This window comes from Pelophylax lessonae (assembly GCF_965119305.1).
Source record: "Pelophylax lessonae genome assembly, chromosome: 6".
NCBI lineage: Eukaryota > Metazoa > Chordata > Amphibia > Anura > Ranidae > Pelophylax > Pelophylax lessonae.
In genome coordinates this window covers 28299023-28325477 of record NC_138773.1, presented here as the reverse complement: position 1 = coordinate 28325477, position 26455 = coordinate 28299023, and the positions used below count along the sequence as shown (strand labels likewise).

The 26455-nt window shown below is 43.8% G+C and overlaps 2 protein-coding genes across 2 annotated transcripts in view; both read right to left on the bottom strand.

Annotated features, from left to right (window-relative positions):
• The window catches only part of LOC309558510 (uncharacterized protein), a gene marked incomplete at both ends in the record, with an annotated part of 400563 nt that overhangs the window by 127253 nt on the left and 246855 nt on the right, over window positions 1-26455 (bottom strand). The gene's annotated exons all lie outside the window — the stretch shown is intronic.
• The window catches only part of LOC309557490 (interferon-induced very large GTPase 1-like), a 91691-nt gene that overhangs the window by 31512 nt on the left and 33724 nt on the right, over window positions 1-26455 (bottom strand). Inside the window, exon 2 of the mRNA XM_082260215.1 lies at window positions 21120-21430. Coding sequence (XP_082116341.1) covers window positions 21120-21411 — 292 coding nt within the window. The 5' untranslated portion in view covers window positions 21412-21430. The remainder of the gene's footprint in view (window positions 1-21119; window positions 21431-26455) is intronic.

The following is a 26455-nucleotide window of genomic DNA, read 5'->3' as shown; positions in this document are numbered from 1 at the left end:
ACACTGCTGGTGGGCTGCATGTATGGACACTGCTGGTGGGCTGCATTCATTGACACTGCTGGTGGGCTGCATGTATGGACACTGCTGGTGGGCTGCATTCATTGACACTGCTGGTGGGCTGCATGTATGGACACTGCTGGTGGGCTGCATTCATTGACACTGCTGGTGGGCTGCATGTATGGACACTGCTGGTGGGCTGCATGTATGGACACTGCTGGTGGGCTGCATTCATTGACACTGCTGGTGGGCTGCATGTATGGACACTGCTGGTGGGCTGCATTCATTGACACTGCTGGTGGGCTGCATGTATGGACACTGCTGGTGGGCTGCATGTATGGACACTGCTGGTGGGCTGCATGTATGGACACTGCTGGTGGGCTGCATTCATTGACACTGCTGGTGGGCTGCATGTATGGACACTGCTGGTGGGCTGCATGTATGGACACTGCTGGTGGGCTGCATTCATTGACACTGCTGGTGGGCTGCATGTATGGACACTGCTGGTGGGCTGCATGTATGGACACTGCTGGTGGGCTGCATGTATGGACACTGCTGGTGGGCTGCATGTATGGACACTGCTGGTGGGCTGCATTCATTGACACTGCTGGTGGGCTGCATGTATGGACACTGCTGGTGGGCTGCATTCATTGACACTGCTGGTGGGCTGCATGTATGGACACTGCTGGTGGGCTGCATGTATGGACACTGCTGGTGGGCTGCATGTATGGACACTGCTGGTGGGCTGCATGTATGGACACTGCTGGTGGGCTGCATGTATGGACACTGCTGGTGGGCTGCATTCATTGACACTGCTGGTGGGCTGCATGTATGGACACTGCTGGTGGGCTGCATTCATTGACACTGCTGGTGGGCTGCATGTATGGACACTGCTGGTGGGCTGCATGTATGGACACTGCTGGTGGGCTGCATTCATTGACACTGCTGGTGGGCTGCATGTATGGACACTGCTGGTGGGCTGCATGTATGGACACTGCTGGTGGGCTGCATGTATGGACACTGCTGGTGGGCTGTAATTTGTTAATAAAATAGCCTGGCTTAGAGATTGTGTTCCTTTTTGTTTTAGCTCTGTCAGTATGTAACCAAATCGCAAATCTTACATACGAGGGGGAGGGGGAGGGGTCGCGGGTCGTCAGCAATCTAATATTGGGGGTCGCGGTCTGAAAAGTTTGGGAACCCCTGGTCTACTAGAACCCCCAGGTCCTTTTCCATCCTAGATTCCCCCAGAGGTTCTCTCCCTAGTGAGTAACTTGCGTTGATATTTTTGCACCCAAATCCAATACTTACATTTTTCAATCTTAAACCTCATTTGCCATGTAGTTGCCCACCCCAATATTTTATCGAGGTCCTCCTGTAAGGTTTCCAAATCCTGCGTAGAAGTTACTACCCTGCTTAACTTAATGTTATCCGCAAATACTGAGATTTATCCATTTATCCCATCCTCTATATCATTAATGAATAAATTAAACAGTATTGGTCCCAAGACTGATCCTCGGGGGACCCCACTTACCACATCGGATCATTCTGAATACACAATATTTATCACCACCCTTTGGACCCACCCCTGTAGCCAGCTTTCAATCCAGGTATTTGGTCCATGCCGACAGACATCAGTTTGTACAGTAAACGTTTATGCGAAACTGTATCAAATGCCTTTGCAAAATCCAGATACACATCTTCAGGCCTTACTTTATCTAGATGGCAGCTCACTTCTTCATAGAATGTTAATACACTGCTCAAGAGAATTACGGGAACACTTTTTAATCAGTGTATAGCATCAAGTCAATTAAAATCCTGGCATATTGATCTGGTCAGTTAAGTAGCGGAGGGGGTTGTTAATGAGATTCAGCTGCTTTGGTGTTAATTAAATTAACAACAGGGGCTCTAGATGAGCAACAATTAGACAACATCCTAAACAGAATGGTTTTACAGGTGGAGGCCACTGACATATTTTCCCTACTCATTTTTTCTGACTGTTTTTCACTAGTTTTGCATTTGGCTAGGGTCAGTGTCACTACTGGTAACATGAGGCCCTATAGAGGTTGCACAGGCATTCCAATTCCTCCAGGATGGCACATCAATATGTGCCATTGCCAGAAGGTTTGCTGTGTCACCCATCACAGTCTCAAGAGCATGGAGGAGATTCCAGGAGACAGGCAGTTACTATAGGAAAGCTGGACAGGGCCAAAGAAAGTCCTTATCCCAATAATTCCAGAAAAGTTCTTGATAAACTTTCTGTAGAAGTTAGCAAACCCCACCAACCCTCTGTACAGCTTTTCTGTCCACAGGAGCCGGCCACTCCAGGACAGCAGTGACTACCTGAGAGTCCATGGCAATGCCATTGGCAGAAATGACAAGTCCCAGAAACTGTATGGTCTATTTTTCTATTTTTACAAATCACATTTTTCAGCCTTCGCATAGAGATGGTGTTCATGAAATCTGACCAATACCTTTATTATGTGGGCTTGATGTAGTTCCAAAGATTCATAGAAGATAAGGATGTCATCAAAATAAACGATGAAGAAGTCAAGATAGTCCCGAAAAATAGAATTTACAAAGTGGTGGAACGTACAGTAGCTGGAGCATTACAGAGTCTGAATGGCAGGACCAAATCCTCAAAATATCCAAATCTCGTCTGGAAAGCCATCTTCCACTCATCTCCTTCACTGATTCTGACTAGGTTATAAGCATCTTTTAAATCCAAATTGAAGAACACCTGTGCCCCCGTAATCTCTGAAACAGTTCAGGAATCAGAGGAAGGGGGTAATATTCCTTGACAGTGATTTTATTAAGGTTTCAATAATCCACACAAGGCATTAAGGTGGTTTTGTAGCACCACTTGTGGACCGGAAGGATTTACCCCCTTAGTGACCAAGCCATTTTTTTGCGATACGGCACTGCATTACTTTAACTGACAATTGTGCGGTTGTGCAACGCTGTACCCAAATAAAATTGTTGTCCTTTTTTTCCTCACAAATAGAGCTTTCATTTAGTGGTATTTGATCACCTCCGTGATTTTTATTTTTTGCGCTATAAACAAAAAAAGACCGAAAATTCTGAAAGAAACCAAACAATATTTTTCACTTTCTGCTATAAAACATTCCCAATAAAAAAAATGTAAAAATCAAATTTTTTCATAATTTTAGGCCAATATATATTCTTCTACTTTTTTTTGTAAAAAAAAAAAAAAATCACAATAAGATGGCTGCCAACAGGAGGGCAAGATACCTGCGTGGACATATTTACTGGCACCAGAGGGGAACCGTCCAGAGTGAGGACGCCTAGGATAGAGGACAAGCACCATTCAGGAGAATTGTCTTTATTCAACCTCACCTACTATGTAACTATGTAACTATGTAACTAAGATCAGCCCTAATTATCCATTGTCTGGTAAGAGGCTTATCCTCCTGGTTGAGTGGTATCCCATAGTTCACATCCTCTCCTGAGCACCTTTTCCTCATCTGGATTCATACATACACCCTTTAAATTTTGCTCTCTGGTAAGGGGCCAGTCCTTAACATGGTGGCGGGATCATCTGCACCCTAAAGTTGCTGTGGATATTTCACTTGGATATCTTCACATCTACTGAAAATATTGTTTTGGACTTTATGCACCTTTACTTCTGTTTTTTTCACCTTCACTTGAGTGTGATTCAGTTATTCACATTGTTGGAATATTAACTATATTTTGGACTTGATGCTTATCAGTTCACCAGTTCACCACAAATGTAATAGTTGTTTGACTATTTATTTTCATATTGTTGTATTGGTTCACTTCAACCTGATTGGTTGACACTTATCAGTTTAGCGCACCTGCTTCTTTTTATATATAGGCAAAGGGAACCAACTTCAAAGTTTTGGGTTTAAGATGGATACCAAAGGCAGGAGCTGTTATAAAAGTCTCTTTCAGAGTACAATGCATTTGACAGTAAATGGATGAAAAAAGATATCTCCTGTAAGCCAATCAATGTGAGGGTTATGTGACTTCAACCAGGTAATGCCAAGGATAATGGGAAACATGGGTGAAGTTATAACATCCAAGTGCAGAAATTTGTGATGTCCCAAAAAAGTATGGCAGAGAAAAGATACAGTCTCTTGAGTAACTGCTTCAGCAGCATTGGTTGAAATTCCTACCCTTTGTGTGTTCCTGTCCTGCTGAAGTGCTAAAGGCTGCCTCTTCTACCTTCAGCTTGACCTGGTCCTGGACATATACATCCACAACTTCAGGAAAGCGACAGCAAGACTTCCTGGGTTTACTTCTCCTCAGTTTTTGTGGCTGCGAAAGTACTGGCAGAGAAGCCTTCCAAATCTTAACAGTTTCTTCAATTTACCTCAGACAGAAGATTATGAACAAAACCACACTTCCCTAAGGCACAGCAAATCAGATGCAGAGCCCAGTGCAGATCACATCCAGCAGAATGGACAGTGGCTGAAGCCTGCACAGAGACCGGAGCCGTTACGATCACCAAAAGCTGCTCACAGATGTGTGTGAACACCGCTCTACTTTAGTCTCCCATCTCTCCAAGATTTTTGGTTGGCTTGACCATGGCCTCCAGGCTCTGAGGAAGAGGCACGGCCTCGAAACGCGTCAGCCCTCTGCTTCCAGTAAAGGACGTTGATCTTCTGGCAAGAGCCAGATATATGGAATTGATGTGCCTGAATTTTACGATTGTTTGTGAGTAGCTGATTTTTATCTTTATTTAAATAAACTCGCTGAGGATAATGCGCTAGGCTGGTGCGCCCTTTTCTTTGCTTTGTATTTTCAGTGTTTGGTCGACCGCCCTGGTCGTAAGGGGCAGCAAAGCCTAGCCATCATGGATGCCTAATATTAGCACGAGTTCCGGGATTGAGGCAGCCTGAGGACCAGGTTCCGAGCGCAGGAAAAAAGGGGGTGCTATATAGCACTCATCTTCTTCTTGAGTAACTGCGCCTGATTTAGAACCCGAGCCATCAGCCAGGTGAACAGAAAATCCCAGTTTCTTGGAGCAAAGAAGCTGGTGTTGGGCGACAAATGCAGAGTCCACAGAACAGTTGCAGGCCCAGAGTCTATAATTGCAGGTAAAAAGACAGTCTTTTCTGAGACTTGCAGCAGAAGCAAGAGAGACGTGTAACTGATCTCTCCCAGGGAGGTGCATCATATGGGACTGACTAAGATAGGATTTGCAGAATTTTACAGGTAAGTCTGTATGAAGAGACCAGCATCCCCCCAGTAGCGGCAAAGATGAGAAAATTGTCGTCAGAGACGTTCAGCAGGAGAAAGAGGTGGCCCACGAAAACTCCTAGAGGGTGATTTATGGTGTTCCCACTTTGTGGGGAGCACATTTGGCATCCTAGCGGTGGATGAGGAAGCTGGAAAGTCAGTCATTGAAGATACGGGAGGGGTTCTATTAGATATTTCAGATTGTCTTTCATGTAAACATCAATCTGGATGACGAGAATTATCAGATCTTCCAGGGACGCTGGCACCCCCACTCTGGCGACTTCATCAAAGTATCAGATAATCCTAGACGCAACTGATGAGGAAGTGTAGAATTATTCCATTGAGTGTCTGCACTAAGGATGGGCCAAACACTCTCCTGTTTTCCCGAACAGGGGAAATGTTCTAACTCGAACAGCAAACCCCATTGAAGCCTATGGGAGCCGAACAGGAAAAAACAAAAGTTCCAATTTTGAGGTCTTATATGCAAATAATTGGCCATAAAAGTGGTATGGAGGTCTGGGTACTGCCCTGGGGGACATATAAATAACATAAAAATAAAAAAAAAAAAAGTCAAAAAAATTGTTTTTTCAGGAGCAGTGGTTTTAATGATTCTTAAAGTGTAACAATAACAATAAAAAATTCCTTTAAATTAGGTGCCTGGGGGGTCCCCGTAATATGCCTGTAAAGTGGCACATCTGTAGCATGTATAGATCTTGATACAGCAAAATCAACACCAAGTCAAAACTGTCTTTTTTTCTGTACAATTTTTTGGTGAATGGGTAGGGGTATGATGTACCCGATACCCATTCACATAGGGGGGAACAGGATCTGGGGGCCCCCTTGTTAAAGGGGTTAGATCAAAATAAGCCTAATAATGAACCCCACCTTGATGCCCTCTTCTAAAAAAGTTTGTGGAAACAGGGAGAAATAGGGTCCGCAGGGGTTCCCGAAAAGTCTGAAATTTTTGGCGATCTCTAGAAAAACATTCGAGTATAGGCACCCTGGGTTCTGGAGGGGGAGTTGGTTCACAGAACAGGCTGGACTTGGTTTGAATGAATAGGTTTGCAACTGTGGGAAGAGCATCCATCTTGCCCGATAGCCAACTTTCCATGTGGTTGAGGTTTTCTTGCAAACTCTGCATGATGTAGGGTAATGCAGAGATTGATCGACAAATGTTCTTTAATGGAGATGCCTCCCTTTCAGACTCCATCCTTGGCTGACTGGTATGGTTGAAAACCTGGTAGGAGGCTAAAATGACAAGGTCGACCTCTCTTGTATCTCCAGCCCAGGCCCCACTGAGGGTGGAACAGATGGTGGCAAAGGACAGGAGGAACACGAGTGCCTGTACACGTTGATTGCAGAGCTGGTGGCTGGAGTTGTAAACTCGGTGGGTCAGATAGAGTATCAGATCTGGAACCGCGATTACAGATAGATCAGCCAAAGTTAAAGGGGCACTTCACCAGGATTGCAGGTTCAGGATGCTTGACTTGCCAGAGCTCCCCACAGGCTTGAGAAAGGAGCACACTGTGTTCCCTGGAGCTAGGATGAGGGGCAGCCAGCACAGGCACTTAGAAGTAACATGAAGCCAAACAGAAGACAGAAGTGTAGTAAGAGGGATAGCCTGAGTCAGCAACGAGCGGTCAGAGACATACCAAGGTATCAGACAGGAGCGAGGTTAGGATTAAGCTGAAGTCCAGGAACGATGATCAGAAGCATAAATTGGATCCAATGTCAGGTTAATAGCAAGCCAGGTCAGCAACAGATCATACAGGATTCAAGCGGCGCACAAGGAAACAGCTGAAGACCAGTCAGCGCTGAGCAGGAGTCAGAGCATCCTTTTTATAGGCTGTCTGGCGCCAATGGAGACTGTGGACATTCTCCTGAGAGAATGTGCATTTTTGCGGACATGCGCACGTTCGGTCACATTTTTGTGAAAATATGTTTGCCTGTGCCCTGCTTGCCTGTGCACGATTCTATGGGCAATAGCATACACATGGGCACGTGCGTGTGCCTGACGTGTCACAGAAGTTTCCTGACACCTTGTCAGAGGCTAAACTAGAACCCTCAGGCCACGGTGCATGAAACCATGAAGGGCTGCCCTGACCCCTGGACGGGGCCCTTCCTTTCGGGTTCAGGGTCATTTCCACTAATCCTGGGGCCCTTTACTCCCATCATGGGACCCCTTCATATGTTCTACCATCTTGGTGCCCCCACATGGTAGCGGAACACAAGGGCCCAGTCACAAGTGTGACCTTTTCAACCCTGATAATTCCGCCACTGGGGTCGATAGTTAGTTTTTTTCTATTATTTATTTATTTATTCATTTTACCATTATATTTTAAATATTCTTTTCATACAATTTTGTTTTTTTTTATTTTTTTACACATTTTTAAGGAGCTCCGTTGGGGGGCTTTGGTGAGATATTAGAGGTGTTCCACCTTTGAGGACGCAGTCCTCAATCTTCATCTCTGCAGCCTCAGCTGCACTGAATAAATGGACAGTAATAGCTCTGTACAGAGCTTCCCATTCAGTCACAAACATAGTTTACTATGCTTAGGTTATGAATGAAAAGAGTCAGTGATCGGTACCAATCACCGACTCTGTCTATTCAGAAAAAGAAGGGGCCGGTAAATTATATATATACCGCCCCCTTCCCCACTATCCTTTCTGGCACATCCCCCATAACAGCCAGCAGGAGAGGGAAGGGGGGGGGGGGACCTGGCAGTGCTGCAGGAGGCAAGGAGGGGCCAGGGGACCACAGAGCGGCCTGAGGGCAACAGGACCTGGATAGGAGGGGTGGCAGAGGCAGCATAGAGAGGAACCAATCCCCTCTCTTTTCCTCCGGCATCCATTGAATACCTGTGGGAGGAAGATGAGGAAAAGCAGGCATTCAGGGACTGCAGGAGGAAAATGGAGGGGATCTGTTCCTCTATATGTCAAACCTGCCTCCCCTCCTATCCAGGATGTACAGCGGAGCCGCATGGGCCTCCTGAAGCATGGGGCTGGGTAATAACTGTGACCCTTACAGGTATGCCCCTGGACCTTGTGCTACTGATGTAATGTCAAATTTTCCTATGGGGTTCTGTGATTTCTATATTTTCCCCTGAATATAGCATTAAGATCCACCCCAATATTCTAAAATACATTTTTAGGATTTCAGCACTGAAGCATTGGGTAAGCCCCAACTATCATAGGTCTTTATGGAAAGTATTCAATTTCATGCTTATGGTATCAAGGTTTAAGGGCCTATTTACACTAGGAACTGCATGTGAATCGCACAGAAACACAAGAAGTTCTGTGCAGTGCAATGTCAGCCCCATTCATTTTGAATGGGCTGAAACCACACTGCACCAAAAGTAGTGCATGCACAACACACTGCAACCACATTGCATGGGACTTTTGAACCATGCGATCCAGTGTGGGCCAGCGCAGGCATTTGCGACCTGTGTTTGGGGTGTCGTTAACTTTGAACTTACCCCCATAGCAGATCTCAAGGGCATTGCAATAGAAACACAGCTCTCCTGCACTGAGTTCTAGTGTTAACGGGCCTTAAGGAAGGGTATACATAACACAACCCCTCAAAAACCAATTCCAGTCAAATCTTTTTATGTTGTCATGGATTTATTAGGGAGAGGGAAAAAACACGGTGCCTCAAAGTGCAGCTGTATGGAGACTTTATTAAAAGATAAAAAGGATCTACTCAGAGGGATAAGAAAAGAATTAAAAAAAGAAAAAAGTCTCCATACAACTACACTAAGAGGAACTGTGTTTTCTCCCTCTCCATTGTGTTTTAGAGTTCTCTTCTAGCTCTCTACACTGGCTGCCTCCCAGGTCTCCACAGCTGTAAGCTGGACAGCCCTAGAGACTGCATCATGCTTCCTATTGACCCTTGAACTTCTGTAGCCACCTCTGTACTTTTGAATACTTAATTAATTGCCCATTTTTGGCTATACTCAACCAACCCCCCACCCCCCAAGCCCATCATCGGTGCCTGACTGAGCTGTATATATGAAATAAGTTATGTGCAGTGCTAATAAAGGATATGTTTAGTGCCTAAACAAATAAAATGTCCAAACAGTGGAAATAAGCCATCGAGTGGTGATCAAAATGCAGCATGAATTGCTATTAACATAAAGTCCAAATAGTGAACCCAAACGAAAATTGACAGTCAAATAACAGTTGGGTTACCCAGTATATCTAAAGGACTCCTGTAATGATAAGTGTAGAGTGTCAGAACACTCACCAGACATCAACCAAGTAATGGCATTGAAAACAAGTATAGCACCCTCCTAGTTAGGTGCTAGTCAGGGAGTGTAGTTTTGGTTCTGTCTACTTATCAGAAGAGCAACAGGCAAAACATAAGTGTACTCTGCTTATCAGGGAGCAGGGTTTGTAGTCAGGTCTGCTTAGTGTGCCAAGTGTGTATTAATTTGGTCTTTGTGGAGCATTATGGGACATGGTATAAAAAGCCAGGGGCACATGAAGTAGAGGTCTTTTTGCGGGGAGCAAAGTCCCAAAAGGAGGGTGGTGGCTGCCTCCTCTTCTGCAGCAGTTGGTGATGGTCACAGGCAGTCGGTCTGGTAAACCATTGGAGTGAGGCTTAGCCTAGAGGTCCAGGAGAGCTGACTGGAGGAGTTTGGGCAATGCGAGACTCTGGAGAAACAGTATCGTGTGTACAGAGGATCTTGTCCAGGGGTCTGCCTAGAAAGGGGACCACTCCAGAGTGTAGAGTCGGTGGACGGGTGTCAGCTAGGAAAAAGAAAGGGGGTACTGAGGGAGTACCCTGAAGAGAAACACAAATAGGAACACTCACTTAATCTTCATTCAAGTGGCAGGATGAAGTAGCAGCCTTGCCACATTATCAATTTAGAAGTCCTCTGGAATGTGAATAGTTAACAGTTGGGGTATCCCACTCATCCCTTCTCCCATCCCAGTTCTAAATAATACAACAAAACAACAACCCCAAGACTGTTCATTGACTGAGCCAAGAACCTAAAGTATTAAGATTTCTGCAAACAGTTGCTACGGGTAACCCAGAGGAATCCAAGTGTGTCATTCTTCAGCAGCTCCCTAGGGGGCAGTGCTACACAAGGGACAATACATCCAAAGTGTTATTAGATGCTTCTCCACAGTGATTTCCCTCCACCAATCCATGCACTCACCAGAAGATGAAATAAGATGAGCCTTGTACTGCTGTTAAGCGGTATGGTGGAGATGTGGTCCACTGTGTTGGTTCTGCAATCACTTCCAATGGGATATGCACTGTATAAAGAAGCTGGTGGTGATCTGGTGGCTGCAGCCAGCGCTGCTTCTCCCTACAGGTGTATGCAGGCTTAGTCTATGAGAACTTCTGTAGCCACCCCTGTACTTTTGGTTACTTAAGTAACTGCCTGTTATTGGCTACACTTCCTCCCCCCACCCCCAAGCCCATTATTGGTGCCTGACCAAGCTGTATGTACCATACTCTGAGGCTACTACTTCCCCTGTATGCTGAGTCTTTTCTACTATGGATTTTTTAGGGAAGACTTAGAACCTCTGCTGGCTTTACTGACTCTTGTGTGATTATTAAAGATGTAGCACCCTACAAGGTAGGTGCTAGGCATAAGCATAGTGGGCCTTGGCTGCCTAACAGCAGGGCCATGATTTTCAGCTGGGCTGTCGTGTCTCCCAGGTGTTGCTGTTGAGACTGGGGAGTTTCCCCACTGGCTCCATGAGAGGGTTCTCATTGGGCAGTGGAGGACTCTTCCCCGGCTGTCCTGGATGCAGAGGTGGCTACAGAAAAAGGTGGCACTTGAATACAGATATGATTATCCATATGCTCCTAGAGAGGTGATGTTGCTTGTGGAAAAATTCAGAGATTTTTGGTGCGATGAGATTATCTGGGATTTTCTGTTTGTTCCCAAACCATACAGGGACTCACCAGAAGAAAAGTTGAAAGAGAGTTTTAACAATGTAAAAGCTCAGTGGAACTTTGGGCACTCCATTTATATTGACAGAGTGGAGGTCCGCCACCCAGATTGGTCAGGTCAAGCCTGGTCCATCAGAGTCAAAGATGAACAAGGCACTTATGTCCGGGTTCCCCACCCTGATTATTATATCTAAACGGAATAAGTTATTAATTCCAAAGTCTCAAAACTGTGCATATTTGGCCGGCTGGCCATCACAACTGACTAAGGAACTTTTGAAAAGAAATGTAATGCTGAATTTACAAGTTTGTTGAAGGTGTTTAAGTTTCAATGCAGACCCCTTGGGCCAACGGGCCAGGGTCTTGGAAGACTGTTGCTAGGTTAGACCCCCTGGGCCATCGGGCCAGGGTCCCTGTGGATTCCAAATACTGTGTGGGAAACCTTCCACAGTTTAAACAAGGTGAAGATACAGTTTGTTGCAGATTCAAGTGTATCCAAAAACTTTGGTGGGCGGTGCCCTGAAGGACCCGTGTGTTACTACCCTGACTCAGCAGGACTGCAGGTCATTCAGCACTGTGACTTGCTCTGTTTCCTTCAGGTAGTACTTTAAGAGACAGCAAGAGGGCGCTGTGTCTCACTTCATCAAAGGAATCTGCATAGTTAGCCAGTGTTAGGGTACAGACTTCTTACTGCCAAGGAGTGGACCCGACGAGTCAAGACACTGGTCAACAGAGGTAGTCAGGGAAGAGAGTGGAAAGGTCACCCTGCAAGGAGGGTCTTTCCATTCAACTGTCTTGATAGTTAGTCTTGTATTTTCCAAAGTGTATGCAGTTGACTAACTTTTGCTTCCATTTTCTCTACAGGTGGGATCATCTTAGAGACAGTCAGTTAGGAAATGTACATTGTGTTTGCTTTGAAAATCCCCACCAAGCGAGTTTGTTTGGTGGGGGGTGCATCATTTCTCATGCACCCTAAAATATTTGTATATTTGTACAGCAGAGCATGTACAGCTATATTTTTTCACCGTAACTTATTTGTACATTTGTTCTTTCCCTTTACTCCTGAGATTTTGGCCAGAGTTTTTTATAGGAAGCGACTGCCTCAGAGTCAGAGGGACCTGACTTAGTTTGGTGTGGGGTGGATGTAGCACCCTACAAGGTAGGTACTAGGCAAAAGCATAGTGGGCCTTGGCTGCCTAACAGCAGGGCCATGATTTTCAGCTGGGCTGTCATGTCTCCCAGGTGTTGCTGTTGAGACTGGAGAGTCTCTCCACTGGCTCCATGAGAGGGTTCTCATTGGGCAGTGGAGGAAACCCAATCAGTGGCAAGCTTGTATCTACCCCAGAAAGGCAGATTCTGCCGCACAGGATTCTGGGAGTGGGTATAAGTTTGAGGGGAGCACATGACGCAGTGTATTTGGCGGGAAGCAGAGTCCCAGGAGGGAGAGTACGGCTGTCTTTCCTCCTGTCAGAAGGATCAGGTGTCTCGGGCGGCTTGCCTGAGGGGACAGAGAGAGAGCTGAATGTTATATGAATAAAGCCGGCACACGAAAAGTCTTCTTCCAAGTAAAATGCTTTATTCCAACATGGATAGCGGTGACAACATGACAGATGCTGACGCGTTTCGGCTTTACGCCTTCCTCGAGAGAGAGAGCTGAGCTGCAGAGAGGATCCATGTGCCGAGGACCAGCGGAGAGAGGGGGTCCAGTTCCAGGAAAGCCTTCCCAGTTTGTGAGTACTGTGAACTACCCCTGGGGGTCTGCCTAGCCAAGAGGGGACCACTTCGGTGAAGGGCCAAGGGATCCAGGAGCTAGCTAGCGGTAAAGGGGGTGCCAGTGTGACCCTGAAGTGTCAGAGGGGGTGCCTAGTGAGAGGACCCTGAAGTGTCAGAGGGGGTGCCTAGTGAGAGGACCCTGAAGTGTAAAGAGGGCGCCAGCGGTTGGGCCCTGAAGGTTTAATATGTACAGCATGCAGTGTACAGTGTTAAGAGTTACAGCAGCAAAAGCAGTTACAAGGAGCTACCTCAGTCAGTGAAGGGCTGAAGGGAGCCGTTCACAGGACATTGGAGCTAAACAGAGTGTCAAGAGTCAAGTCTCACTACAGTCCAGGATCTTTTGTGTTAACCAGAGGGATAAAAGTCAAGTTCTAGCACAGTTCAGCAAAACAGTATTTTTCAAGCGTCAGTGAGCGTTGGTCGGCATCCAGCTGGCATCAAGACAGCGCTAACAGGCATTTTTCAGCAAAGTGTCCCAGTTATACCTAGTTGAGCCAGAGGAATATCCCACTCATTCCCTTCTCCCATCCCCATTATCAAATAAACTAAACAAACCCAAGATGCTGGACTGGTCTTTGACTCACACTTGTGTATTCAGCTTAAATGGGCTGAAGGTGTCACTGGTAACAATGGCAGACCCACATCAGGCCCAATGCCTGGAAATCCTGCTACAAAGACGTTTTCCCTCACTGCTAATATTGATGGGAAATTTCTCCAACAGAGGCACAGACAAAAAAAAAAAAAAAAAAGCTTGTTGTTTAGAGTGGAGAAATGTAAGAACCCATGGCAATGTTTTTATTACTCTGTGTACCTTCTTGTCCCAGTGACAACTGCACATCCCATTTCTTGTACAGGCATCACACATACGGGAAGTGAGGGGAAAACTTCTGGTGGGGTCACAGACAGAAATAGAGAAGGAAGACAAAATGTTAACTGACTATGTATGCGGGAGAAGAATAGAGGAGAAACAACAACTTGTTCTGGCCCAGGGCGAAAAAGAGGAGGAGAAGAGGACGTTTTTTTAGTTTTTTTTTTCACCATTATATCATTAGGTTATGTACTACATTGGGATAAATTATTGAAATAAGGTATTATTTATTGGTTGTGCTGCACTTTTGCACTTCATATCTGTAGAAATATGGAATACAACAGGGATCAGGGGCAGGAGAGAGTGATAATTATATGCTTGTTTAATGTTAAGAGTAGGGCAGAGAATGATAGAGGTGGCAGAGGGGAAGTTAAAGTGGTTGTAAAGGCTCAAAGTTTTTTACCTTCATTTGTTCTATGCATGAAGGTAAAAAAAACCTTCTGTGTGCAGCAGTGGTAGCCATTGGCTCGCTCTACTGTCAATGACAGCCAGTGAGCCAATGAGGAGAGAACATAGGGACCAAACCTCGCCCCATGTGTGAATAGACACACAAAGCAGCAGCTTGGGAGCTTGCTATGGGGGCACTTGGCAGGAGGGAGGGGCCAGAAGCACCAGTGGGGGACCAAAGAAGAGGAGTATTGGGGCTGCTTTGTGCAAAACCATTACACAGAGCAGGTAAGCGATAGATTGCAATGAACAGAGTGAAACTTTTAGTGGCAGAGCAAGATCTAATCATGGTTGGGGGTGCAGGGAAGGCAGTTCAGAAGGTTACTATGGTCAACTAGCAGGCAGGAGGACCCGATCATAGTGGAGTGAGTGAGAGCAGGAGCTGGTTATAGCAAGGAGGGGAAAGTAAAGCTGGAGCTCACTGTTTTCCAGGGGGATTGACAACAATGGTGGGGTTGATGCAGGCAGTAAGCAGAGAGTAGTTGGGCCCTTCACATCAGCAACAGTCAGGCAATAGCAGACTTCAGTATTATAAGTCTCAGCTGGTAAGAAGAGACTTTTTAAAAACTTAACTACCCTCCAGGCCACTCCCAGGATCATTAGTGTGTGTTGAAAACCAGCAAACATCAGGACTGTAAAGCCTATTAAACGCGATGAGATTATCAGATGAACATTCATTTTTTTTTGGGGGGGGGTTTTCGGCATGCTAGTCTCTATATCTAATGCGAATAGGTTACTACAGTTCGCAAAACTCTTGTAAGATTTGTAAGTGATGTAGTGTATTTGTATTGTATTTTCAGATGAAAACTGTACTAATTAAATGAAAATTGTACGATCTGGTATTGAGAAAAAATTTCATGTTTGCCCCTTCTAAAAATTTCAGCTGAAAGCTGTGTACTAATGATCAGATTATCATACGATCGTGTCGAAAGCGGAATTTTTCTCATCGTGTGTACGAGGCTTGAGCGGAGTCACAAGAAAATTCTAGACTGCAACAGAGCAGGGAGGACTAGAACATGGCTGGAAAAAAACAATGCCTGAACAGAGCTGTAACAAGCAAGTGAAGTGGAGGATTAGGACTGAACTATAAGAAGAGGAACAAGAAAATTCTGGGCTGTAGCAGTGCAGAGAGAACAGGAACATGAGTGGAAACCGGGAATGTCTGAACAGAGCTGGACAGATATATAAAAGGAGCACTGGGGGCATTGGGGGACTCTGTATCTGACTGCTGCATGAGGAAAAGGCCCTTTGTGGCCTCCAAACATCACTTTTTATTGGTGACAATAAAGTGTTCTGTCTTTTTGCTTGACCATGGTGTGCTCATGATATCATGGACTGTAGCTGGCTGTAGCACATCGTGGGACAATGGGGGCTTTGGAGGGATCTGAGGGGCACCATGGGCTATGAAGAAAGCTGCAGAGCTCTGGAGGGAGCTTGGGGCACAATAGGGGGCTGTGAACTCTGGGAGAGAGGGATGGCTAATTTGGGATCTGTTGACCCTGCTCTGCCCATTTAGGCTAATGTAGGAAATGGCCCTTTGGAAGTCTACTCACACACTATGTATATTCTCCTTTTTGTTTCTGATGTTTTCTGGCTGAGAAAGTGTATTATACCTTTTATACTTACAGAGTCTCCACAGACTGGCTGATTCATATGCAGCAATTGATGATATTATTTTATATTTTATCCATGGTGTTTTCCACATGAGCCAGCTACAGTTCGGGCTGTCTCCACCTGCTGGATATTTAGACATTTTATGCCTACAACTAAAGTGGTGTTAATTCATATCTTGGATCCTGAGAAAGTTCTGGGCGAAACGCGTAGATCGGAATTACCCACATATGCTTCAAGTACTACTTTTTGCCCAGCGAGGCGCACCATGTATTGTTATTGCACTAATAAATGTTAATGACTTTTTAATGATGACATTAACCACTTAAGCCCCGGAAGATTTTACCCCCATCCCGACCAGGGGGTATTTTGCGATTCGGCACTGCGTGACTTTAACGGACAATTGCGCGGTCGTGCGCCGCTGTACCTAAACAAATTTGGCGTCCTTTTTTTCCCACAAACAGAGCTTTCTTTTGGTGGTATTTGATCACCTGTGCGATTTTTTGATCACGCGCTATAAACAAAAAAGAGCGTCAATTTTGCAAAAATAGCAATATTTTTCACATTTTTTTATATGAAATTTCCCCCAAAAAAATGTAAAAATCAAAATTTTTTAACATTTTCAGACAATTTGTTTTATGCTACCTATGTTTGGTAAAAAAAAAAAATCGCAAAAAGCGTATTTTGATTGGTTTGCGCAAAAGTTATCGCGTTTACTAACAAAGGGAAAGATTTTTGTAATTTTTGTTGTTTTTTTTTTTAACGCGTAATGGCGGCGATCTGCAATTTTTTTGCGGTACTGCGACATTGCGGCGGACAGATCGGACCCTTTACTGACATTTGTGACACTTTTGGGGTTACCAGTGACATTTCTACAGTAATCAGTGCTATATATATGCACTGTTACTGTAAAAATACACTGGTAGTGAAGGGGTTAACTTTATTTGGGAGGGAGGGGCTGTGTGTATCCCTAGGGGCGTGCTTTCTACTGTGATTGGCTGTGGCTTGAGCTGTAAGGACACTGATCAACGGATCTACATACTAGATCCGTGTGATCAGTGTCTTTACAGCGAGGAGAATGACAGGTGGCTTGTTTACACAAGCTGCCTGACATTCTCCCTCTCCCCCGCCGATCGCCGAGCGACCGGCGGACATCGGGTCCGCTGGTCACACGCGCGGGGGGGTCCGTGACCACGCTGGAGCGGGAGCGCGCCTCCGGCGGCGCGCGCTCGCTCCCTAGACCCTCACAAGCTAGTGACGTAGCCCTACGTCACTTTGCCTGTGAGGGGCTGACTGCCGACGTAGATCGGCGTTAGGCAGTCGGCAAGTGGTTAATAAATTGTATTGTTTTTATAACTATTGTCTACATGTGTATTTATGCCGGGCACCTCTTAAATCCCTCTTTCTCCCCAAAGGGAGAGAAAAGGGTTGGAATTTCCTCCCCTTTTTCCATCTTTACTTTTTGAGGGATAGGGCCTTGGCATGTAATCATGATTTTTGCATGATAAGGTGTTAAAACAGAATCTCCCCCCACCTTCTCCCCTTTCACAGGTAATGTAATGTATGCACTGAAGATTATTCTTTAACAGGTATGTTAAGGAATCTTGTTTGTTGGTGAGAAAAGGTGTTAAACTAACCAACAACACAAGTCTTTATTGCCATTGTAGCACCCTCTAGAGCATGCTAAAATTTAGTGTAGGCAAACCATACTCTCACTCACATTTTTAGCTAGTGAGTCTTAATTGGGTCAGGGCTTATTAAATTTCAGGGTATGGTAACTCATCCTGGCAGCTCTCTGGTGCCTCCCCCTGGTCTAGAAGGTTGGAAAATCTTTTAGAACTAGAGGGTGGGGGTTGGGAGGAGCCACATTAAATATTTAGGGGGCCTTAGCCATTCCTCAGCAGTAAGGGAGTTGGTGGAAGATGGAGATACAGTGTTGAGGAGGCTTTTGGTGACCCTCAGGGGTGCCCCCTAGTCTGGGGGGGGGGGGAGGTATCCTGCCTTGGGCCTGGGTGCTGGGAGGATACTACCAAAACACATGGGAGGAGGCTTTCCTGGAGGCACGGGAGCAAGTGAGGACAGAGTGAATAGTGCAACACTGTTCAGCACTAAAAAAGGGGGGAGACTGCCATATGTAGCTAGTCTCCCTTGAAGACAGCAGTGTGCTTAAGTCTTCTATCCTTCCCTGAGAGATCTCCTGAGAGTCAGACAGGTGGGCTGGTGAAGTGTCAGCTGGGTGGGCTGGTGAAGAGTCAGTCAGGTGGACTGGTGTAGAGAGGCAGCCAAGAGGGCTGGTGAAAGGGGCAGCTGCAGCCAGATGGGTTGGCAATGCCTGAAGAGGTGGTGCTGGGATCAGTAGCCACAGAGGAGAAGTCTATGCTGTTTCATTACATTTGGTCTACACAAAAGGGGCTGTGACCGCAGGTAATGTAAATACTCCCCATTCCACTAGGGCCTTTCAAGTCCCATTTGTCTTATATGTATTATGTTTGTTGACTTTATTGTGATTCATTGACTTTACTCTACTCTTATAGAATCGTTTTAATGCACTACTGTTTCTCCTGAAGAAGCGGCTCAGTCCGCGAAACATGTAGAGAATCAACTGTGGAGACACGTCAACCATACTCCACAGTTCCAATTGTGTTCAATGTACTTCAGCACAACCTGATTGTATATTGACTTTGTCAGTATGTTTTGTCTTTTGTGATATTGATATGTATGTACAACCAACTTTTTTATGGAATAAAATTTATTTTATGTATTTGTGAGATCAATTCATAACTACTAGCTATTGGTATCCAAAAATCCAGAAACATTTCCCATTTCCAATTCCCCATACCCCATTGAGTACCTCTTAAACTGGGGAGTTTGAGGTCTCTCTTATCCCTCTTTTCCAAATTGTGATATAGTCTAGCATCTGGAAGCTGATACCTCATATGTCTTGACTATCTATTGGCTTTTCTTTGAATATAAAAATTAGAATGAAGAAATAAGTGAAATTGGTGCTACCATATAAATAATTAATAAGTCTAAAAGATGCCCAAGTGAATAAAAGTTATAAATAAATATATATTCAATTAAATAATTCCCAAGTGAATAAAAGTTATAAATAAATATATATATATCCAATTAAATAGAGGTGTATGAGGTGACTCTCAAATCAATATAAGTGATCCAGTAAAAAAGTCCATATTAGATAATTAATTTCCAAAAAAAGTCCATAAGTGAGATAATTATAAAAAAATAAAATAAAATATAAAATATAAATAAATAAAATATAAAATATATAGGTGAAAATTCTTCTTAATTTTTTTTTTTGGTGAAAAATTCTTCTTATTTAAGAAGAATTTTTCACCTATATATTTTATTTTTTATAATTATCTCACTTATGGACTTTTTTTGGAAATTAATTATCTAATATGGACTTTTTTACTGGATCACTTATATTGATTTAGCTACATACATATATTCATTTTTTGATTCACTATAAATCACTTAATTTATTGATATTTGGTTTTTAGATCACGTTACCACGATTTGAGAGTCACCTCATACACCTCTATTTAATTGGATATATATTTATTTATAACTTTTATTCACTTGGGAATTATTTAATTGAATATGTCGAAGTATACTCAAATCAATCGTCCCTAGGAGCAAATGAAGGTGGTATAAGTAGCGCAGGTAAAAAAGAGGGGAAATGAAGTGAATCACATAACATGAGTCAAGTCAAGACCTAGTTAAGTCCTTAAACGTCCATCAATTGATATCTTATGAAGATTCCAAACAAGGGGTTAAAATTCTCCAGTAATAGTCCGATACACCAAGTAGGGATCACCACAAAGTGTTAAGGTCACCACAGCACTACACCTCCATCGATGTGATATACAGAGGGGGATGGCAACTCACCAGAAGCAATGGCCTCCCTATTTGCATAGGACAGGCAAACAGGCTTATGTGTAATGGATCCCACTCAGAAACGGCTGCTGCTGCTGTTACTGGTCATCAATCTCTGATGGTCTCATGTATCCTTTTTCCTCCCGAAATTTGCTCAAATAGCATACATAAAGGGGAAAAAAGGGACCGCACTAGCGTGATATTGTTTCACCAATCAGATTTTAATGCCAAAGAAAACCCCAATAAAAATACACTCACAAACGCAAGATCATAATACACCTTCAATATCCTAGTGTGTAATGGTGCTACGGGTGCCGTGGTAGGCAATGTCGATCCTGCTCACCCTCTCCATGCTGGTGTCACGGATCTCCGAAGCCGCCGCTCGTGTCACCCGTGCACTTCCGGTCACCGTAAGGTTCATGCTCTGACGCGTTTCATCATTTCCGACTTTTTCAAAGGGAGGAAAAAGGATACATGAGACCATCAGAGATTGATGACCAGTAACAGCAGCAGCAGCCGTTTCTGAGTGGGATCCATTACACATAAGCCTGTTTGCCTGTCCTATGCAAATAGGGAGGCCATTGCTTCTGGTGAGTTGCCATCCCCCTCTGTATATCACATCGGTGGAGGTGTAGTGCTGTGGTGACCTTAACACTTTGTGGTGATCCCTACTTGGTGTATCGGACTATTACTGGAGAATTTTAACCCCTTGTTTGGAATCTTCATAAGATATCAATTGATGGACGTTTAAGGACTTAACATGAGTCAATTCAAGACCTAGTTATGTGATTCACTTCATTTCCCCTCTTTTTTAACCTGCGCTACTTATACCACCTTCATTTGTTCCTAGGGACGATTGATTTGAGTATACTTCGACATATTTTCTTTTCTAGTAGCTGCGGTTTTGTCTGTATAAGACTATTTTGAGGTTACTTGTGCGCAGGGGATATATTGTATTACCACTAGAGGGCAGATTTGTGTTATACATATATATATCTTTCCATTTAATTGAATATATTTTTATTTATAACTTTTATTCACTTGGGCATCTTTTAGACTTATTAATTATTTATTTGGTAGCACCAATTTCATTTATTTGTTCATTCTAATTTTTATGTATATTTAAACAGCACCAGTCACTTTGATTTGCACTTTACCACCTACAATTTTATTATTGCTATTTATACCATTGTGTGTTTTTTACTTATTAATTGGTCTAGTGCAATTGCCCATATTTATTTGGTGTTTAATAGCAACACAATTTGCCTATTGACTGATCTACAATATTTGGCAGCGCAAATTTACCCTACTATACTATAGTTTGTAGACACTATAACGTTCATACAAACCAATTATGACAGTTCTGAATTACACATATCAAAATGAAAGAAGGTAACTCACCCTCCAAAAATGTAGACACACCACCCAAGTCTGGGAACCTGGAAATCATGTTCTCAAGATGATCCATGAACTTTGCACACGCCGGTTCTCCCTTCTGTAGAATGAGGTCTATGAGTTCCTCTGTTCTATCTACATGCCCCTCGGTTTTGTACAGATCTGTATATTTCTGAGGGGTTAGGATGCTGAGAGATCCCACTTCATCACACAATCCATCTACATTTTCTGCAAACACTTCTGTTAGTTTTCCTTTTAGATGCTTAATCATCTCTGATGCCTTCGTGGGGCAAGTCATGGTGTCTGGATCCTATTACCTGAAAAAAGGATTTAATGTTAAAGTGGTTCTAAAGTCAGAATGTTTTTTAATCCTAATGCATTCTGTGTGCAGCAGCCCTTCTCAGCCAACCTAAAACTTACCTGAGCCCCATCTCGATCCAGTGATGTTGCACAAGAGTCACAGCTGCCCATAACTCTCCCCTTCTGATTGGCTGAGACACAGCAGCTGGCGCCATTGGCTCCTGCTGCTGTTAATCAAAGTCCGTAAACCAAAGAGGAGGGGGGCGCGGCCAAACCACGGCTCTGTGTCTGAATGGATACACAGAGCAGCAGCTTGGCTTGGGTTCCCCCATAGCAAGCTTCTTGCTGTGGGGACACTTGGCAGGAGGGGGGGGCCAGGAACCCGAAAAGAGAAGAATCCGGGCTACTCTGTGCAAAAATCAACTGCACAGAGTAGGTAAGTATAACATGTTTGTTATTTTTAAATTGAAAAAAATGAGACTTTAGTATGACTTTAATGTTTACATGATTTTGGGCGAGACTTATTTTTTAACCAGTCCTGCCTGCCCACATAACATTTCCTGCGGATGGGCAGCGCGGGCAGGCTGCATCACGGACATGTACATCATCCAGCCTTTTCTGGGTTAGGGGTGAACATGTGTGCTTCCTCTGCTAAGTCATGCTGTCACTGGCTACAGGGGGATTTTGACCAGGTCTTGACCAATAATTTATGGTTGAGACCTGCTAATTGACTGTAGCCAATCACAGCACTTAGTCCTGTGTTTAAAAATACACAGTGCTTTGTACACAGATCAGCGATCTGGCTGTTTCTTCCCCTGCAAATCAGGGAGAAGAAACAGCTGATCTGTTATTAAAAGCAACACATAATACACACATTAAACTTATTAGGCACACAGTTAACCCTTTGATCGCTCCTTGATGTTAACCCCTACTGTTTTAGGTTTACTATTGCTGTCAGTGTCAGTTAGTCTACCTCCAAGTGACAGTCTGTTAGCATCAAATGTCCGTCGCACTATCATAGTCCCACTATAAGGTGGCTAATTACCACCGTTATAAGTATAGGGTGCATAAATTCCAGTATATATACACCATAGATTGTAGACTCTATAACTTTCACAAACTAATTAATATACACTTGAGATTTTTTTTTTTTTTCTTTTCACCAAAGATGTAGCAGTATACATTTTGGCCTAAATTTATGAAGAAATTTTTCTTTTACATTTTGGATATGTTTTATAACAGAAAGTAGAAAATATTGTTTTTATGTTTTTCAATGATATGTAACTTTTTTTGAACGATCTGTAAAGCCCGGAAGTGATCCGACGCTGGCGGTTGCTGGGAATGGAGAAGAGTGAGGCCAGGATGGCTGCCACTCATCAGCTTGCTTCCGCAATGCTTTTCCATTGGCTCTTACAGTGGAGAGACTGACAGCTCCTCTCTACACTCCCACTGGAGATACACACTTTGTACAAATATCCGAGCACTGGATAGACCATCCCAGCTATACAGGGCAGCTCGACACCGACTCCCTCTGGACGGATCTCAAGCAGATCTCGCTCCCTCAATACAGCTTGCCTTCTTCCTAACGGATAAAGATCATAGCTTCCGGTTCACACTTAGACTTCCCATCCACTGCGAACTGTCATCATCCCCCACCACAGCCGCGTGTGAGTGCCATTGCTGTTTATATTGTTTGTTAGCTTTAAATAAATTGTGCTACACAATACCTGCTTGCTTAAGAGCCGGTTCACTCTGCCGCAACCATAAGTCGCCCCATATCAGAGCGACTTTGACAGACGACTTTGTATTTGGCCAATCAGAATATGATGTGTTGTGACCTAATTCCCCTTTTCTGTTTTTTTTTTTTACTCATTTCCTCATTGCCCACCAGTGCCACGTATCAGTGTCCACCAGTGCCACTGCCCACCAGTGCCACGTATGTGTCCACCAGTGCCACTGCTCACCAGTGCCATGTATCAGTGTCCACCAGTGCCACTGCCCACCAGTGCCATGTATGTGTCTACCAGTGCCACTGCCCACCAGTGCCACGAATCAGTGTCCACCAGTGCCACATATCAGTGCCACTAATCAGTGTCCACCAGTGCCACGTATCAGTGCCACGTATCAGTGCCACGAATCAGTGTCCACCAGTGCCACGTATCAGTGCCACGTATCAGTGTCCACCAGTGCCACGTATCAGTGCCATGTATTAGTGCCACAAATCAGTGTCCACCAGTGCCACATATCAGTGCCACAAATCAGTGTCCATCAGTGCCACGTATCAGTGCCATGAATCAGTGTCCACCAGTGCCACGTATCAGTGCCATGTACCAGTGCCGCGAATCAGTGTCCACCAGTGCCACGTATCAGTGCCATGTATCAGTGCCACGTATCAGTGTCCACCAGTGCCACGTATCAGTGCCATGTATCAGTGCCACATATCAGTGCCACGTATCAGTGTCCACCAGTGCCACGTATCAGTGCCACAAATCAGTGTCCACCAGTGCCACGTATCAGTGCCACGTATCAGTGCCACGAATCAGTGTCCACCAGTGCCACTTATCTGTGTCCACCAGTGCCACTCACACATACCAAGCAGATATAATGGAATATATATACCATTACATATACAGTAAAACCTTGGTTTGAGAGTAACTTGGTTTAAGAGCGCTTTGCAAGACAAGCAAAATTTTCAAATAAATTTTGACTTGATATACAAGCGATGTCTTGATATACAAGTAGCCTCAAGTCACAGCTGAGTATAAAAGAGAAGAGAGGTGCCTCTAAGTGTAGCAATATGGTTAAATTTAATGAAGGTACAACATTTAGCAACTCACATGGTTGATGATTGGAACAGGCACATCTAAGGAGGCAGGACCTGGGGTAAAGCTGTCCACATAGACCGTCCTCCTCACCGCCATCTACGTCATCCCTTCCATGCTGCCCCTCGCTTTCAGATCGCTTTACTGCAGGGTGGTCTTCCCGATCAGGATTACAGACTGGCAGCTGGCGGTGCAGAAGATAGTTTATGTGGACAGCTTTACCCCGGATGCCTGCATACTTAGATGTGCCTGTTTTATTCATCAACCATGTGAGTTGCTAAATGTTGTACCTTCATTAAATGGAATCATATTGCTACACTTAGAGGCGCCTCTCTTCTCTTTTATACTCTGTAGCTCCCGCTGGATTTTGCTTCTAATCCCTTTATGGAAGCGGCTATTTGTGGATGGACATTTTATGCAACCTATCGCAATGCTATAATCTTTTTATATGGGCTATAAACTGAAGGACTTGTGAATAAATGGTTGTGGAACGAATCATCGGAGTTTCCATTATTTCTTATTGGGAAATTCGCTTTGATATAAGAGTGCTTTGGATTACAAGCATGGTTCCGGAAAGAATTATGCTCGCAATCCAATGTTTTACTGTGTATATATATATATACCATATAGGCATGGCTGCAATGTGAGGAATGCCTGGCTAATCTTTCTTCTTCCTGGAAAGTCTGATAACAAGTCGCTTCAATTAAGATAAGGATCCGACTTGGAGGCGACTCCCATTGAAGTCTATTGACACAAGTCGGATACAAGTCGTCTCAAAGTAGTACAGGACCCTTTTCTGAAGTCGGAGCGACTTCAGTAGTGCCAATTAAGACGGCTCTCATTCATTTACATTGCATTTGCTATGACAAGCGACTTGGGGCGACTTGAGGGCACACAAGTCGCCTGACAAGTTGTGCTAGTGTGAATGGAGTCTAAAACCCTTCCCTCTTGCATTTCAGATTGTGGATTCCTGACCCACTTCTAATGGCAGCCTTGCAAGCATCTATGGTGTTAGCCGGTCTTTTTATTATTGACATTTATTCCTATACCTCCGGGAATAAGACTTTTTTTTTCACTTTTTTTTTTTTTGGCTGTTTATTTTAATCAGTTACTTAATTATACCCAATGACCATGGGATTGTCACAGAGATTGCACTGTAGTGTATTGTGTTTTGTATTTTTATAATGTCGCCTATGGAGATTTTTAAGTACTGTAGTTTGTCACCATTCCACAAGCGCGTACAATTTTAAAGCATTACATGTTAGGTAACTATGTACTTGGCGTAACATCTTCTTTTATATTTTACTAAATAATTTGGGTTATCTATTGTGTTTTTACGCATTGAATGTCATTAAAGTGTATTATTTCCAAACAATTGCGTTTAAAAGACAGCTGTGTGAATATTGTTTGACATATAATATTGCATTGATCGCCATTTTATTCTATTGGGTCTATGCTAAAAAAAATATATAATGTTTGGGGGTTCTAAGTAAATTTCTAGCAAACAAATACTGGTTTAAACTTTTAAAACATAAAGTTCCAGAAAAGGCCTGGTCAGCATCAATTGTTCTAAAAGATCAAGTATACCATGGCTCTGTTTTTATTTTACTTATTTTTTTTTAATCTCTTACTGTTGTTTTCAGGCTTATTTCTTGTCCTGTGCACGCTCCCAATCCTCCACTGATGCGCCTCACAGATGCTAGTATAGAGCGGGCAGTGCTGTTATGTCTGGTCACATACTCCTCTCAATATGTGCTACAATTCATAGAACTAAAGGAGTCTGCACATAGATTTGTAGCCCATCTTAGGGGTGAATAGGAAAGGGTGGCTACATTCACATACACAAAAGGGGGCATACAGAAAAATGTAGCCACCCTAGAACAGGAAGTCTGAGAATAGCAGAAAAAAACATTTAAGAGTTGAAAAGAAGGAAGAGAGAGACAGTACATTCTACTTCTATTTAAATATTTTGCAATTGTTTTATTTTTTAAAACCTTGTGAGTTTAGTGTCATTTTAAAGTGTATCCCTAACTGATAATTTACAGTATATTTGTTTTGTTACTATCTATATAAAAGCTTTGGTATGCAAATAATCTGAGTGCCCCAATGATTTATGATTTCTGCAGAATTTAGGGTTTTCTAAAGAGATTGCACAACAAAAGCTGTTTGCTTTTAGACCTTTTAGCTCTAAATGAAATGTAGTGAGTGCCATATAAAAGG